Genomic DNA, 16,639 nt, shown 5'->3' on the forward strand with positions numbered 1-16,639 from the left:
ACCATATGACCATCATTGTTAGGTAACCAACTAAATGATAACTAAAACTCATGAATCTTGAAAACTCTTCATATGTTTGGATGTCCCATAGCATACTGCATCAAATAAATTCCACAGTGCTTTCACCAGATAGCTCCACTGCTCAACTCTACGGGTGTGAAAGACACCTCATGATCTAGGCCAGTGTTTTGGATTTCTAATCCTGAGTTTATTAAAAATTATATTTTAAGAAAACTTTTCTGGGAGAAATGGGCACAGAAATCTTGGGGGCAGCCTAATCTGATATTTTGCAGCATCTTCCAGTGGAGAACCACCTAAGATGTGCTGCTGTCAGTATGGGCACACCCTTTTGGACTGTTGAAGTAAAGCCCCTGTCCCACTTGGCGCCTTTTTTCGGTGACAACTGAAAAATAGGCTGTTGCCTCATGATCGCGGAGTGACGCGGGCTGACTCCTGTGTTGTCATGAGCTGTCTCCGCAAGTGTTATCACTTTTTTGTTGTCGCCGCTGGATTTTGAAATGTTCAAAACCTTGCAGTGACAGTGGGCTTGACATTGCCTGTCGTCTCCTATCGTATGTACTGTCGTAGGTTGAAGTAGGTTGTCACCAGGGTGTCGCCAGATGACATACGATGTCGCAAGGTCATGACCTCAGCGAATTCCTTTTGTGCCAACCTGCGTCATCATACGTCAACCGGCGACAGTGCCTCCTTCAAGATACAGATCAAAATGACGTTACTTGTCTTCTGTTGCCTTCAGATGTCGCAGACAGTGTCGCTGCTTGTCGTATCTTGCCGTAACATGTCGCGGGTGTAAGTATGTTGACCTCGGTTGTCGTTGTTTGACGTCTGTGCGGTCGCATGATGTCGTAGGTTGTCGAATGTTGTCGCTGTTGTGATCGTCCCAGGTCCCGAAAAATTGCGACGCCGGGTGACGTAAATTGTTACAGCTTGTCGTCAACTGTGTCGCATCTTGTCGGACAACTTGATGGTTTTATGGCGACCTGGTACGTCAGTCAATGACGCCGGCAATCGCCGAAAAGATTGCAAAGTGGGACCGGCCCTTAAGGAAACTACCCACCAACCTTCCCCCCATACTCAACAAACCCCCCCACACACACACATACACCCATACCCACCACCCTATCATCTTGCACACATGGCATAAAACGTGTCAATTATTGTTACCTGGAGCGGGGCCTTACATCGCCCGGCGTGGCTTAAGCAGCCGCAGGACTTGCTAGCGCCCACCGGGGGCTCCATCATCAAGACCTGGAACAGGGCCTTGCATCGCCCGGCACGGCTTTAAATGGCCGCGGGACTTGCTAGCGCCCGCCGGGGGCTTTGACTTTGACATCGGGAGAAGAATGGAGAGCAGGGGAGAGACAAGACTTTGCCTTCCATCACAGTGAGGAGGAGATTCACTGTGATGGATGTTTGTGTAAATTGTGTTGGTGTGTGTCTTGGTTCTTTTCTTGTTGTATGGCTGCAGAAACCAAATTTCGTTTGAACTTCATGTGAGGTTCAAATGACAAATAAACGGCATTGTATTGTACAAGTCACTGATTAGACCATATGAGGAATACTAAGCCGTTCTGGGCAGGTTTTGGAAAGAGTGCAATACTGTTTAACAAGAACATTACTAAAGTAGCAAGTTTAAACTTATGGAGAGAGCTGTCAGACTTTAGGATTCCATTCAGTGTAATGTTTGGAAATAACTTGATTGTCGCTTTGAAAGTTTGAAAAGATTCAAAAAGCCCCAGACTTCCTTCTTACAACCACCAGGTCTGCAAATATAATTCAGCTCAATCGCCATCAATAGAAATGTCACTACCACTAAATGTAACAAATGGTTTATCTTTAACCATGGAATGCTGCATAATACAATTTTAAATTGCTAAGTTATTTCCAGATAATGTACAAAGTGATTGATACAGGGTGATTGAGAAATCTCATTGACAGACAGAATAAGCAAACTGATGAAAAGTAGGATAACAAAGGAAGCCAATTTCTTACATATTCATCATTAAAATTACAAAACCGTACAGCCCTGAAGGAGAGCACTCAGTTCTTTGTATCCACAGAACTCTCTGAAAGAACTATTTATGTTTCCAGAATGTGGATACTACTGACATGCCTGTACTTATTGATCATCCTTACATGCCTGGGAAACTGATTGTTGCTTTCACCTTGAACTATTGCAGTAACAAGATTGATTCAAGTGTGACTTGCTGGCAGAAATTTGAGGAGAAATTAAGAGTCACCACTATAGTGCTGGGGTTCGATCACACACACACAAGCCAGTGTGGGCAAAGTCAACAAGTTTCCTTTCCCAAAGAACATGAATAAACTGGTTTACAATAATCTGACAGGCAGACTTGCAATCATTTCCAGATTCATCCAAAATGGCATCTAAGTTCGTCACCTGACATACCTGTCCACAAACATAAGTTTGACCAGCATATTCGAGTCATAGAGTGATACAGTGTGGAAACAAGTCCTTCGGCCCAACTTGCTCACACCAGCCAACATGTCCCAGCTACACTTGTCCCACCTGCCAGCATTTGATCCATATCCCTCCAAACCTGTCCTATCCATCCCCCAAGAACATAAATAAACGGGTTCAATTTTAACAATGCTAATCAAGCTACACAGTTGCTTCTGTGCATTTTAAACTGCCACAATAATTCACTTAGTTGAAGTCGATCTACTTATGTTATGATTATCTCTGTCTGTCCATTCCCTGATTGAAAACAGCCCCAATGGCACAATGCTCTCTCCTTATCCCTCTATTTAAAACATTAAATGCCAATAGCCCAGTGAATACTGCTGCAACATATCCACCATTGCATACTGTCAGACAAACATGCATGGTGCACCTGTGCATGCAAAGCTATTAGCTGACTACAGAGGGTTGGAACATCATAACTAGTATTCCTGCAGCAACCAAACAACATTTTGCATGGCTCAACTTTTTTTCATCAGTTTTATTTGTGTCTAGATACAAGATTGAGAAATTTATTCACATGGAAAACAGAATCAAGTCAAATACTGTTCTGAGAAGAAGGGGTGGAATAACTTACACACATACAGATAGAGTACCCATAATAAAGATGAGTGCCGCTTGCGCAGGAGAACAGAAATAGATGTTAAACCATAAGCAAGTTACTAATAAATCCAATGGGAAATTCTGAGGAAAGCCCTGTAACCGAAGAGTGGTAAGCATCTGGAATTTGTCACCACAGGGTGAAATTGAGATAAATACTCTTACGGAATAGAAGAGCAACCACAAGGGAGAAACCACAGATGGTTATACTGAAAGGACTCAATGAAATAGGAATTCAGAATATCAACACACTCAGAATATCAGCAACACTATAGTGGTGACTCTCTCAACACAAACCTGTTGGATAAGATGAAACATTTCTGTGTTTTATATTTCAATGTATGTAGTGACATAGGTTTAAGGTGAAGGGGCAAAATATGTAATAGGATAACTTTTTCACACAAAGGGTGGTGGGTATTTAGAACAAGTTGCCAGAGGAGGTAGTTGAGGCAGGGACTATCCCAACATTTAAGAAACAGTTAGGCAGGTACATGGATAGGACAGGTTTGGAGAGATATGGACCAAACGCGGGCAGGTGGGACTAGTGCGGCTGGGACATGTTGGCCGGTGTGGGCAAGTTGGGCCGAAGGGCCTGTTTCCACACTGTATCGCTCTATGACTCTAATGTAGCGATACTCCAAAATTGTTACATTTAACATTCTTTACTAACCCATTGTTTTCTAAAGTGTTGCATGCCCAATAAAGTTTGATATCCTTTAAGTATGTGGCCATGGAGGAAATTGTATCTCAGCACAGAGTGTGAAAATGATGATGAAATTGCATCATAATTTCAATTATTATCTGCTCCTTATTTGGACAGGAACTTCTGTTCAGCAGGCAGATCCTGAGCAGGATTATGAGCAGAAATAGCCAAGTCAAAAATAAATAAGGCAAGCATCAAGTATTTTAAGAATATTATTTTGTATTGGACTGCGTCTTACTGAATGACAGCTGATAGTTCGGAAGGGCCTGTCACCAAGCAGACATTTGCACCTCAAGAAATCTCAAACGTCTATGCATACATGATCGCAGCTGTCCAAGACTTCCTGAAGATCGGAACCTGTCGCATTCAACTGCTTGGTATCCTCTAACCACAGAGATAACCCAGAAAACCCATTTGGAGAATGTGCAGAAGGGGTTTACCAGAATGCTGCCTGCATGAGAGGGTATTACCTATAATGAGAAGTTGGCCAAACTTGGATTGTTTTCCTTGCTGCATAGGAGGCTGAGTGGTGATATTATAGAGATGTATAAAATCATGAGTGGAATAGGTAGAGTGAATGCACAATATTTTACCTAGGGTAAGGAGCATAACAAACTAGTGGGCTTAAGTTTACGATGAGAGGGGAATGATTTAATAAGAACCCGAGGAGCAGCTTTTTCACTTAGAGGGTAATGGGAGGCAGTTAAGTCAGCATTTAAAATACATTTGGATAGGTAAATGGATAGAAAAGGTTTTGATGGATATGGGCCAAATGCACGCAGACGTGACTCCTTAGATGGGCCATCTTAGTCGGTACAACTCTTAATAAGTGAAATCACAGAAATGTGTATAAATAAAGAGATAAGAAATATCTTGCTTATCACATAAAATATTAAATAAATTGAATATTTATGGAAGACAACAGTCACATTAGCCTGAGAAAATAGAGGGACAGGGTAAAGCAGATGCAAAAAATAAAATAAAAAATAAAAAAACAAAAAAACAAACTGCTGTAGGAACTTAGTGGGTTGATGGAAGACCTCGACCCGTAACTTTGACACCCTATATCCCCTGGCTAATGCTGCTCAACCTGCTCAGTTCCTCTGGTAGTTTGTTTTTGTTTGCTTTTATTTTGTTTCAGAAAATGCCTTTGTGCAAAGTCAATCGCTGAAAGTGACCTTTTAGCAGTTTATTCTTTACATGCATCTTTTGAATATCAGCAGTCTGTCAATATTTCTGTATGATTTTCTCAGATACCCCCAATTCATCTGCTAAGTTTTACGTTTGTATGGAAATAATTGTGAGAGAAAACAATAGTCTTTTTAATTATTTTGAAGGGACTTTATTCCTTGGTCATATATTTCAGCTCCTCTTACTTGTTAATATTGACAAATACTCGAATCAGGGATTTGGAACTGTATTCTTATGAATCGTTAACAAAAGACAGCAGTGCTATAATGCAGAAAACTAAATCAATAATGAAAGCTCGTACATATAGATGGCACATCAAGTGGGTATCGTGGAACTAACAACTGCAAAGGCCAGTTATGAGAATGAGTCCAGTCAGGTCACACTGTGTGCAGTTCTGGTCAGCACACTATAAGCAGCTTGTGGTTGTACTAGTATATGGAGATTCACGAGGATAGAGTTATATAGTCAAACAGCACAGAAATAAGCCCAACTTGTCCATTCTCGCCCTGATACCCTATCCAACCTAGTTTCATTCGTCCTAGTTTGATCCATATCCCTCAAAATCTTTCCTATCCATGTACCTGTCCAAACGTTTTTTAAAGGATGTTGCCTAGTTGAAGGTGAGAGGTGATAAAGAAAGCTATTGGTGCATTAGCCTTCATCAGTCAGGCTATTGAGTGTAGAAGTTGGAATATTATGTTACAGTTATGTAAGATGTTGGTGAGGCCACATTTGGAGTATTGTGTACAGTTTTGGTCACATTGCTCTGGGAAAGATGTTGTTATAAGTCAGATGTTGTTAAGCTGGAAAGGATGCTGAGATGATTTTCAGGAGATTTTTCCAGGAGTCGAGGTCTTGAGCTATATTGAGAGATCAGGCAAGCTAGGATTTTATTCCTTGGAGCGCAAGAAGCTAAGGGGTAATCTTATAAAGGTGTATAAAATCATCAGGAGAATTAATAGGGTGAATGCACAGTCTTTTACCTAGGCTAGGGAAATCAAGAACCAAAGGACGTAGGTTGAAGATGAGAGGGGAAGGAATTAATAGGAACCTGAGGAGTAATTTTTTCAGACAAAGGGTGGTGAGTATATGGAATGAGCTGTCAGAGAAGTTAGTTGAGGCAGGTACTTTAACAGCAAATCAAATACATTTGGACAGGCATATGGATAGGATATGGGCCAAATGCAGGCAAATGGGACTAGTTTAGATGGAGCATCTTGGTCAGCATGGAGCAGTTGGGCTGAAGGGCCTGTTTCCGTGCTGTATGACTCCATGACTTTAGTTATCGGGAGAATTGGATAGGCTGGACATTTTCTCTGGAGTGAAGGAGGCTGAGGGCGACCTGATGGAAGTGTATCCAATTATGAGAGGCCATTGAAAGGGTAGATGGGTAGATGGCAAATGAACCTCCCATGGTCGGTTGTTGAAATCAAGAATGCACGGGTTTAAGATGTGAGAAAGAAGTTTTAAAGGGATAAAGAGATGGTGGAGTCAGGAATAACCAATATGTTTAAGTGGCAGTATACAAGGCAGAGAAGGATACAGAGCGATCAGATAAATGGCATTAGTGAAGATGGGCTAAAGGTTCTGCATGAGCCTGATTAGTCTCATGATTTATTTCAGTGCTACACAACTCTATCTCTGAATCCAGAATACATCATTAAACATCACAGGCAACATACCAATCGGGCTGATGGTAGTTTAAACATTTGGAAGATTTGATAGTCATTGAATCACTTATTCTGACATCATTTGATTAATTTACAGCATTTTTTAGTTTGGTTTAATTTAGAGATACAGCATGAAAACAGGTCATTGGACCACCGTGTCCTCACCGCCCAGCGATCCCAGAAAATTAACACTATCCTAGACACACTAGGGACAATTTACATTTATACCAAGCCAATTAACCTACAAACCTGTACGTCATTGGAGCGTGGCAGGAAACTGAAGATCTCTGAGAAAACCTATGCAGTCATGGGGAGAATGTACAAACTCCCTACAGAGACAGTACCCGTAGTAGGGATCAAACCCGGTCTCTAGTGCTGTAAGTGCTGTAAGGCAGCTACTCTATCGCTGCGCCACCGTGCCGCGCCTAATACGATAGCTATTTCTTCAGCATGAATACCATTTTCATGCATAGCACTTGGTAATAACAAACTTATTTCCATTGGCAAATGTGTGGATTAGGAGCCGAACAAAACATAAGATATTGTTATTAAAATGTAAAACCTTACATGAATATCCAAACTGAAATCTTCAATTCCTATGATGAGAACAAATAGTCTCAGCCACGTTTAGAGTGTTATGATGTTATCTGAACCGCTTAGGGTGATTAAAATCTGGTAATTTCTCTCTATTTTTTTTACTGAGAAAGGGTTTCAACCCCAAACCATCATCAATGCATTCCCTCCACCGTTGCTGCTTGATCTACTGAGTCATACGGTGAAACCGTGTGGAAACAGGCCCAACCGCCCAACTTGTCCACACCGGTCAACATGTACCAGCTACACTAGTCCCACCTGCCTGCGTTTGGTCTGTATCCCTCCAAACCTGTCCTATCCATGTACCTGTCTAACTGTTTCTTAAACCATATTGTTTGTTTTGTTTTTGTTTTTGACTTTTGTTTTTTTTACCTTGTTTGGGATGTGTTTATTTTTGTGTGGGACTAAAGATGGAAATTAGCCACTGGCTACAATCTTGCATATTACATGCAAATGTTTTATTAATATGCACTGTCCCTAATAAAAATCAAATCAAATCAAATCAAATGTTGGGATAGTCCCAGCCTCAACTACCTCCTCTGGCAGCTTGTTCCATACACCCATCACCCTTTGTGCAAAAAGGTTACCCCTCAGATTCCTATTAAACCTTTTCCCCTTCACCTTAAACCTATGTCCTCTAGTCCTTAATTCACCTACTCTGGGCAAGAGACTCAGTGCATCTATGCAATCTATTTCTCTCATGATTTTATACACTTCTATAAGATCAACCCATCCTCCTGTACTCCAGGGAATAGAGTCCCAGCCTACTCAACCATTCCTTATAGCTCAGACCCTCTAGTCCTGGCAAAATCCTCATAAATCTTCTCCGTACCCGTTCCAGCTTGACACCATCTTTCCGATAACATGGTGCCCAGAACTTAACGCAATACTCCAAATGAGGTCTCACCAACGTCTTATACAACTGCAACATGACCTCCCAACTTCTATACTCAAGTTCCTCCTGTACTTGTGTTTTGCTTCAGATTCATATGGATTGAGCTTTTAAATTGAGAAAAACATTTTTCACACAGAGAGTTGTGAGTCTCTGGAACTCTCTGCCACAGTAGGTAGTTGAGGCCAGTTCATTGGCTATATTTAAGAGGGAGTTAGATGTGGCCCATGTGGCTAAAGGGATCAGGGGATATGGAGAGAAGGCAGGTACAGGATACTGAGTTGGATGATCAGCCATGATCATATTGAATGGCGGTGCAGGCTCGAAGGGCCGAATGGCCTACTCCTGCACCTATTTTCTATGTTTCTATGTTTCTATGTTTCTAAATCAATAGCCAAAAAAAAAACTTACTTCTGATTTCGATTTTTGATGTTGAAGAAGAGGAAAGCACTGGACATGAACATTCCTAAAACAGTCAAAGCAGAAAGAATGCTGTAGAGTGGCAGGGAAATCTTGCGCAGTTGTGGCTGGATAATGGTCCTATCCTTTGGAGGTTCAACACCTGAAAGCAGGAACAGAAGCTTCCACTCAAGTTGATGTACTGTTATATCTACTAAAACACTTAGGATGGTTTATTAAATCATCAAAGAAAATAAAAAGATCAGCAGTATTAGAAATAAAATATATGTTATCCTGCCTGACTTATAAATCACACAGTAATAAATCAGTATCAAAGAGTTCAAGTTAACTTGTTCTATTCAACACCATAGTGACAAAGTGTGAGCTAAGAATTAATTAATCAATTCTGTTCAAAAGGTTTACAATTTAGTCCCTTCAAGAACAAACAAACAACATGGAGATGAGATCATTTATCTCCACTTGTCAGGCACTGCTCTTGCCTGCACTCCACTGAACAATAATTTTCTTATAATGTGAGATGCACTTATTCGATTAACTTGGTTGTGGAAATGGTACTCGAATCCCAGTGGTGGCCGTGGGCTCTCGGCAGGCATTAAGGGCAGCTAACTGTGCCATTGATGCATCTTCAGGCACAAAGTTCCACTTCAGAAGTGATCAGTTTAAAGTAAACAAGAGGGCGACACGGTGGCACAGCGGTAGAGTTGCTGCCTTACAGCGCTTGCAGTGCCGGGGACCCAGGTTCGATCCCGACTACGGGTGCTATCTGTACATTGTTTGTACGTTCTCCCCACGACCTATGTGGGTTTTCTCCGAGATCTTTGGTTTCCTCCCACACTCCAAAGACATACAGGTATGTAGGTAACCTTGATAAATACAAAAAATGTCCCTAGTGTGTGCAGGGCAGTGTTAATATGCAGGGATCACTGGTCGGCGTGAACCTGGTGGAAAGAGCCTGTTTCCGCGCTGTATCTCTAAACTAAAAAAAAGATCATGGCATTAAGATTTCTCTCTTGCAATGACCGCAGAGTATAAGAAACTGATTGGATAAAGGAAATTCAGTGAATGCAACATTGATGAAATTTTAGAAGAATTTCCAGAGAGTATATCACAGAGGTGTGCTAAAATAAAATGTGTTATATGGTAGGAGAAAATATAGTCCAAATGGGACGTGTTTGTTATGGACCTGAAACAATAAGGTTTAGACTAAGTTTGGGGCATATTCAATCAAAATTGTAAGAAGTGAGCCTCATAAATGCTTTTGGGGCAAAGCAGGAGCATACAATCAGCAGACAAATGACAAACAAGTATAATTAAGAGCATTTTAATTAGGATAAGCGAACAGAGATATAAACAATGCATTTATTACATATTAACATGTACCTTGAAATCTCATAGTGTCATTAATTAGCTCCAGGGAGTCAGCAATAGCATTATATTCTCCAACTTTAACTTCCACTTTATCTGAGAAGAAAAAGGGAACAGTACATTCAAACATTTCCCAAAGATGACCACAGAAACATTGACAAGGAATGTACTGCCTTTTGTTTTGGCGAATAAAGGTAAATAATTTTGCTACCTCAGCATGGTGTTGTGTTAGTGATTGTTTTGTGTTGAAGCAAACATTGTAAGTGGCTTGTTCTATTAGCCAGGAAAACTCTTTGGACTGAACAGTCATGTTATGATGTTCCGATCTGAATCTGTTCTGTTCCTCACTCACAACATTACCCAAATAACCCAAAAACTATATGACACAAAGTGCTGGATACGTAACGTTTTGGGTCGGGATCCTTCTACAGACTGATTCTAGTAAGGGGGGGGGGGAGGGGGGGGGGGGGGGGGGAGGGAGAGCTGGAAGAGAGGTGAGGGTAGGCAAAAGTTTAGCAAGTGATAGGTGGCTACAGGTAAGAAATAATCACCTATGTACTCAGAGATGCTACCTGACCTGCAAAATTACTCCAGCACTTTGTATCTTTATTTATAAACCAGCATTGCAGTTCATTACATCAAGAATTATAATTCTCTTCCGAGCCACAATGAGCTGTCAATAGAAAATGAGAGTATAAGTCCTGAAAGATGTTAAAGATTAATAATAAAAATACTGATTCTCTGTATTAGTTCAATAAACTTGTTTGAAATTACTTCTATGAAAAAATATTCAATCCGACAAGTAAATATTTGGTTCTGCTTGATTGAAAATGCAAATGGCAAATACTAAATGAGGTAATTCAATTTTTATACATTTTCAAAATAAAGTGTGGTCGGGAATAGCATTCATTTACTTATCATCTCATTAATATTCCCATTTATATCTCAAATGAAATGTTGTATTATTTTCCAGATAGTTTCCTCCTTGTCCAATTTAATTCTCATTAAATACCAGGTCTGAAAATGTCTCCTTGAGTGACATAGGAGAAACCTATTTTTGAAATTGTTCCTTAATGTCTCAGTGCAGTGAGTTGTCTTATGGATACATATTTATTAAGTTATTTGCACACATTTTACGAAAACATGTTTCCGCTGCAAGTACACTGACGATCATGATTGAATTCCTGATGTATTTTATGAATAAAACAGACATAGCAAAAATACAGGCATGGACCTTGATACATCTAGTTCACAGGGAGCAGCTGTCAGCCCATGTTTCAGCTTGTTGCCTTGTTTTACTTCAGAAGTATGGATCTGAGCTCTAATCAGTTCAGAGATATCCATTCTTTGGTTCAATGGCGAGAGGCGCCATGCAGATTCTCTGCAGTACAAATGTCGAGCATGCATTGACCTCTGGTTTGTTACTGGTAGGAAAATATTAGATCATTACTGATCTGTCAGTGAAGCGAGGATGAACAATGATGGAAGCTGAATAAACAACATAGACTGCAGTGTGCAAACAACAGCACCACTGGTCACTCACAATTCATCAAAGCATCCTTTTTATGCCAGAACAACACACTGATTTTTACTAATTTTATCTTTATGGGCAATGAATATATTGGAAACCTTTGCAACATGTACTTAGTAGGTGACACAATGAAACTCTTATCCTGGCAGCTTCCTTAAGTTGTGATACATCCAGTTATCATTTTCTGATGAAAAATCAATGACCTGAAATGCCTGTTTGTGTCTCGTCTGAGGCTGTCTGACCTGCAAAGTGTTTTCACAATTTTCTATTGAAATATTTTTTACAACATTTGTTTTCTGGTGCCTTGCAAGGCATTGAACCAGACTAACAATCTGAAATGCTGTTATATGGGACTGCTGCACCGTGAGGCTGAAATAGAGCAAGATTCCTTGCTCTCTCATTTTGTGTTACCTCATAAAATTATCACGGGTATTGAACTGCTTTCTCATTTACTTCTAATTCTGCCTTTAACAAACCTTCATATGCATTTTACTAATTTCATCCTGTCTTGATTAAAAACATTTCCCCTCCTATTTAACTGTTAATTTCTTAATCACAAATGTTGCCTAATTTCAAACACTTATCACACCTGCACACATTTCTTGATGATTGCCTTACCATAGCTGGAAGGTTTTCCCACTGACTTTAATTCTGTTACAGTTATTTTGTGATATGTACTGTTCAATGTTGCTCTAATGACAATCTCTGTCTCTCTGACACTTAACTCTTCTGTGTTTAACTGCATCAAGGTTGTGGAAAGGGCTAAAGCCAAAGAGTTCAGGCAGAACCCCAACGGATGAAGAGGCTCTGATGACTTGATGGTAAACATTTTGAAGAAACTGTTTGGTCAAAAGAAAGTTGGTTCACACGTATCCTGCTGTCACCTATTTGAAGGAAACTGTTTCTGTTAGGATATGGCTAATGGACAGATGGGCATGGATGTGAATTTGTGAGCAAAAGGTGCAAAGTGGATGTGAGGAGGTAGAGTTTTCTTAAAATAATGGAGTGTAGTTTTTATCTGTAAATCACTTCCTGTAGCAATTCAGTGATTTCGAAGATAATTTAATAGATACTTGAGAGAGAATAACTTTAATGGATTAAGGGAAAGGAGAGGGGGGATGGAATCGACAGGATTGCTCTGTGAAGAGATCACCTGGACCTTATGAACTAACTTATCTTTTCTGTGCTAAACAATTCCATGACTCTCTGAAAATATATATTAGGGTAGAAATTCATCTTAATTGCACAATATTTCTGTGGATGTGCCATATTTTCTCCTGAAATCTAGTTACTTTGGAGTTAATGGAACCAACTTTCAAGTACTGTCAAAATACAAAAACTGCATAATTATTTGTGGTATGAATGATGAGAAGGAATTTGTAGTCATCAGGAACAAACCAGTTCCAGGGAAATGTGGTTAAGAACCTAAAATATGTCACTACCATGGCATTGCTAAGGGTAAGAGCACAATAAGTGACTGCTTTGCGACTTAGAATAGCACCTATCAATGATGATATGTATCCCATTCACTTACAAGCACTTACAAGCAAGGGAAGCAAAATGGCCCATCAAGTCTTTGCCTTCCGTCAATGCAGAGCCAAATTTATTCCCTTGGAACCTATTCTCAATCATCTCTTTTGATATAAAATTTGCATATTATGATCCAATCAATATGAGCTCATATTCGAGTGGTAGTATCCCTGGTAAGATTAGTACAATTTGGTTATTCTTGGTATATGGGATATTCTGACTGAATGATGTATATCAGTAATCTTTCATAAAACAAACAAAAATAGAAAACACTAGGCATACTCAACAAATCAGGTAGATTTGTGGAGAAAGAAAAGGAGTTAACATTCAATACATTTTCACCAGAACTGACCTCAAATAGTAACTATTTATTTTTCTGTAGATGCTGCCTTAGAGTATTTGCTGGTCTTATTTTGTATTATCTGATATTATATTAATCTGTATTATTTTGCTTTTGAATACCTTGAAAGATGCTACATCTTCAGAATTTCTTTAATCTCAATCAAGTAATTAAGGCTCGACACAGGAGCTTGAAACAATAGTAGTAATTTGCTGGCAAAAATTAATCTTGGTTATAAAGTATTTTTACCAAACAAAGGTAGGAGGAAGAATAAGTAGGAACAAGTTTCTCTAAAGTCTGTTGAGGCTCAGTGTAAGTTTTTACAAATGTATTACAGTGCGAGCTAATCAATTGCCTTAGATATAATCAAATATTGCACTAATTCCATAGGATGTAGTGCCTCAGAAAATGGTGGAGGCCAAGACAATAGAAGTATATAAATTGGAGGCAAATCAACAAATCAGGAGATTGAGGGCTATGGGAATCAGGCACAGAGGAGAGCTGGGTAGACCAGTCACAACCATTGTTGGATGGCAGGGCAGTTTCAGGAACAAGGTGGCTACTTCTGTTGCTATTTACTTGTGTTCTTGATCAGATTAAACAATAAAGCTCCTTTTGTTTAGCTTTGTCATTTGGCAGCTCTCATCCGTCCGAATCAAAAGAATGTGGGTTGAAATCAAATTGCAGAGGCATGGGCACTCCAGTAAAGTACTGAAGAGTTGCTGCTATCTCTTAGATGGCTTGTTATGCTATGGCTGTCTACCCTCTCAGGTAGACATTAAAACATTCTGTGATGTTTCTTTTCTGAAAAATTCTGACTTGAACGGTACAAGATGGCACCTAGAAAATGGTGACTCTTGTGTACTGACTCAACGTGGTCTACTATCTTACACTCTTGAACTTAGTGATTGTGCCTAATGTATAGTACGATTGCCACTGAATTGCATGCAAAACAAAATTACTGTACTTGGATATTCGTGACAATAAAGTACCATGGAACCATTGATAAAGTACCATTGAAATTCTTAAGGGGTTGGACAGGCTAGATGCAGGAAGATTATTCCCGATGTTGGGGAAGTCCAGAACTAGGGGTCACAGTTTAAGGATAAGAGGGAAGTCTTTTAGGACCGAGATGAGAAAATCATTTTTTACACAGAGAGTGGTGAATCTGTGGAATTCTCTGCCACAGAAGGTAGTTGAGGTCAGTTCATTGGCTATATTTAAGAGGGAGTTAGATGTGGCCCTTGTGGCTAAAGGGATCAGGGGGTATGGAGAGAAGGCAGGGATGGGATACTGAGTTGGATGATCAGCCATGATCATATTGAATGGCCTACTCCTGCACCTATTTTCTATGTTTCTATGTTTCTATGAAATATCGCTAAGATTGTGATGACTGGTTCCTGAACTGACATTGTTTAAAGTAGATTATCTGGTCATTATCATGTGATTATTGTGGGATCTTACAATGTAGAAATTAATTGGTATAATTCTTAGGGTAGTTCAGTGACTGCTCTTCAGAGAGTACTAGATTAGTTGCACAATTCTCTAGAACCCAGTGCAAATGACAATAAAAGTGTCATACATATATGGTTTTGCAAACTATAATTTTAATAGTCAAACCTGTTCCTGGGTAGAGGACATTTACTGTTGCAAATATAGCAACTTGCCACACATAAGAATATTTAGAAGTCTTGAGGTAGCACAGCAGCTAATTGTGCACACACATTTTGAGAAGGTGCAGAACAATGCACTTAAGCAATGTGTAGGTGTACTTGTGTGCCTTCTGAAGGAGAGAAGTGACAAGTACAAGTTTAATATCTAAAGACAGCTGGTATCAATCAGCTTTGAACAAGGAGGAGGACACAAGAGACCACAAATGCTGGAAGCTGGAGCAACAAACCCATCTGTAGGAGGAACCCAATGGATCAAGCAGCATCTGTATTAGCATCAGGGGTTCGACCTAAAACATCATCCACACATACTACCACATCCACCGAGTTCCTCCAACTGATTGTTTATTGCTTTGACAAAGGATGGATTTGTTTCACACAAAAACAATATCAGGGTGCAATTGCAATGGCAAGCTACCTATCTAGTAAACTGTATTCCAAAAAATGGAACATTTCTCAATCAGACGGCAGCACTTCTGAATCGTGTCCTGGCTTGGCTCAGCTGTTGAAATAGCCTTCAATCTCAAATTTTATAGAATTAGATTTATCCTAAATGCTTAAGGATTTCATCATACTGGCCTTTTGAGACTAGCAGCTAGAATTGGGAAGGTTGCAAGAACTCCACCAGAACACAAGGTTGGTCATAGGTGGATCTATGATGCAGAACATTCAAACAGACCCTTCTGTCTGGGAAATGAGGCAATAAGAGTCCCTGTGTGATTGGTAAAATGTGTTTCCATATATGGAAATGGGGCAATGATATTTTAGATTTCAGACTAGAAAACTGGGAGATGCAAAATCACAGCCCTTCTTTGCATTCTCACTGCTGCTTGGCTAAAGAGCCTAGAGATCCGTTTGAATCCTAGCCTTGCACAAGTGGTTCCGAGTTAACGTGCTGTTCAGAACTTGCATCTACCTCAAATAAAACCATAGAATAAAGGTAGAAGAAAATCACATACTGCGTGATTCATGAGCACTTTTGGTCAGATTTTTTATTAAATTATTCATTCACAGGATGTGGGCATTTCTACCAAAGCCAGTAATTATTGTCTGCCTCCAATTACATTTGAATTGAGTTGCATGTTCAGCTCACAAAGTAACGAGATCAACTTCACCGCTCGGTAATAAGATATTGCAAATGATAAGTAGTTTAAATACATGTCCAATTCAAGAGTAAAATAAATTGATGTAGATTTTATGGGAGGTGGGAATATTTGTTGCTTCATGAAGAAGTGTTGAGACATCTTGCATTCACGGATTTCCCCTAATCATAGCCACGACTGCATTTTCCTTTCAGCTTCAAATGCTGCAGCTTCTAGGATTTCCACAATACTGTTTAGTTTAGTTTAGAGATACAGCGCGAAAATAGGCCCTTTGGCCCACTGAGTCTGCAATGACCAGCGAATCCCGCACATTATCCTACACACAGTAGGGTCAACTTACAATTATACCAAGCCAATTAATCTACAAACCTACACGTCTTTGGAGTGTGGTAGGAAACCAAAGATCTCGGAGAAAAATCAAAGGGTCACGGGGAGGCCGTACAAACTCCGTACATCCAGCACCCGTAGTTGGGATTGAAAGCGGGTCACTGGCCCTGTAAGCGCTGTAAGGCAGCAACTCTAATACT

At 39.9% G+C, this 16,639-nt stretch overlaps 1 protein-coding gene across 1 annotated transcript in view; it reads right to left on the reverse strand.

Annotated features, from left to right (window-relative positions):
- gabbr2 (gamma-aminobutyric acid type B receptor subunit 2) overlaps positions 1-16,639 on the reverse strand; it is a 759,033-nt gene that overhangs the window by 170,130 nt on the left and 572,264 nt on the right. The window contains exons 9-10 of the mRNA XM_033042801.1: positions 9,954-10,034; positions 8,565-8,715 (exon numbers count right to left, since the gene is read on the reverse strand). Of these exons, the coding sequence (XP_032898692.1) occupies positions 8,565-8,715; positions 9,954-10,034 (232 nt within the window). The remainder of the gene's footprint in view (positions 1-8,564; positions 8,716-9,953; positions 10,035-16,639) is intronic.

This window comes from Amblyraja radiata, chromosome 2, assembly GCF_010909765.2.
Source record: "Amblyraja radiata isolate CabotCenter1 chromosome 2, sAmbRad1.1.pri, whole genome shotgun sequence".
Lineage (NCBI taxonomy): Eukaryota > Metazoa > Chordata > Chondrichthyes > Rajiformes > Rajidae > Amblyraja > Amblyraja radiata.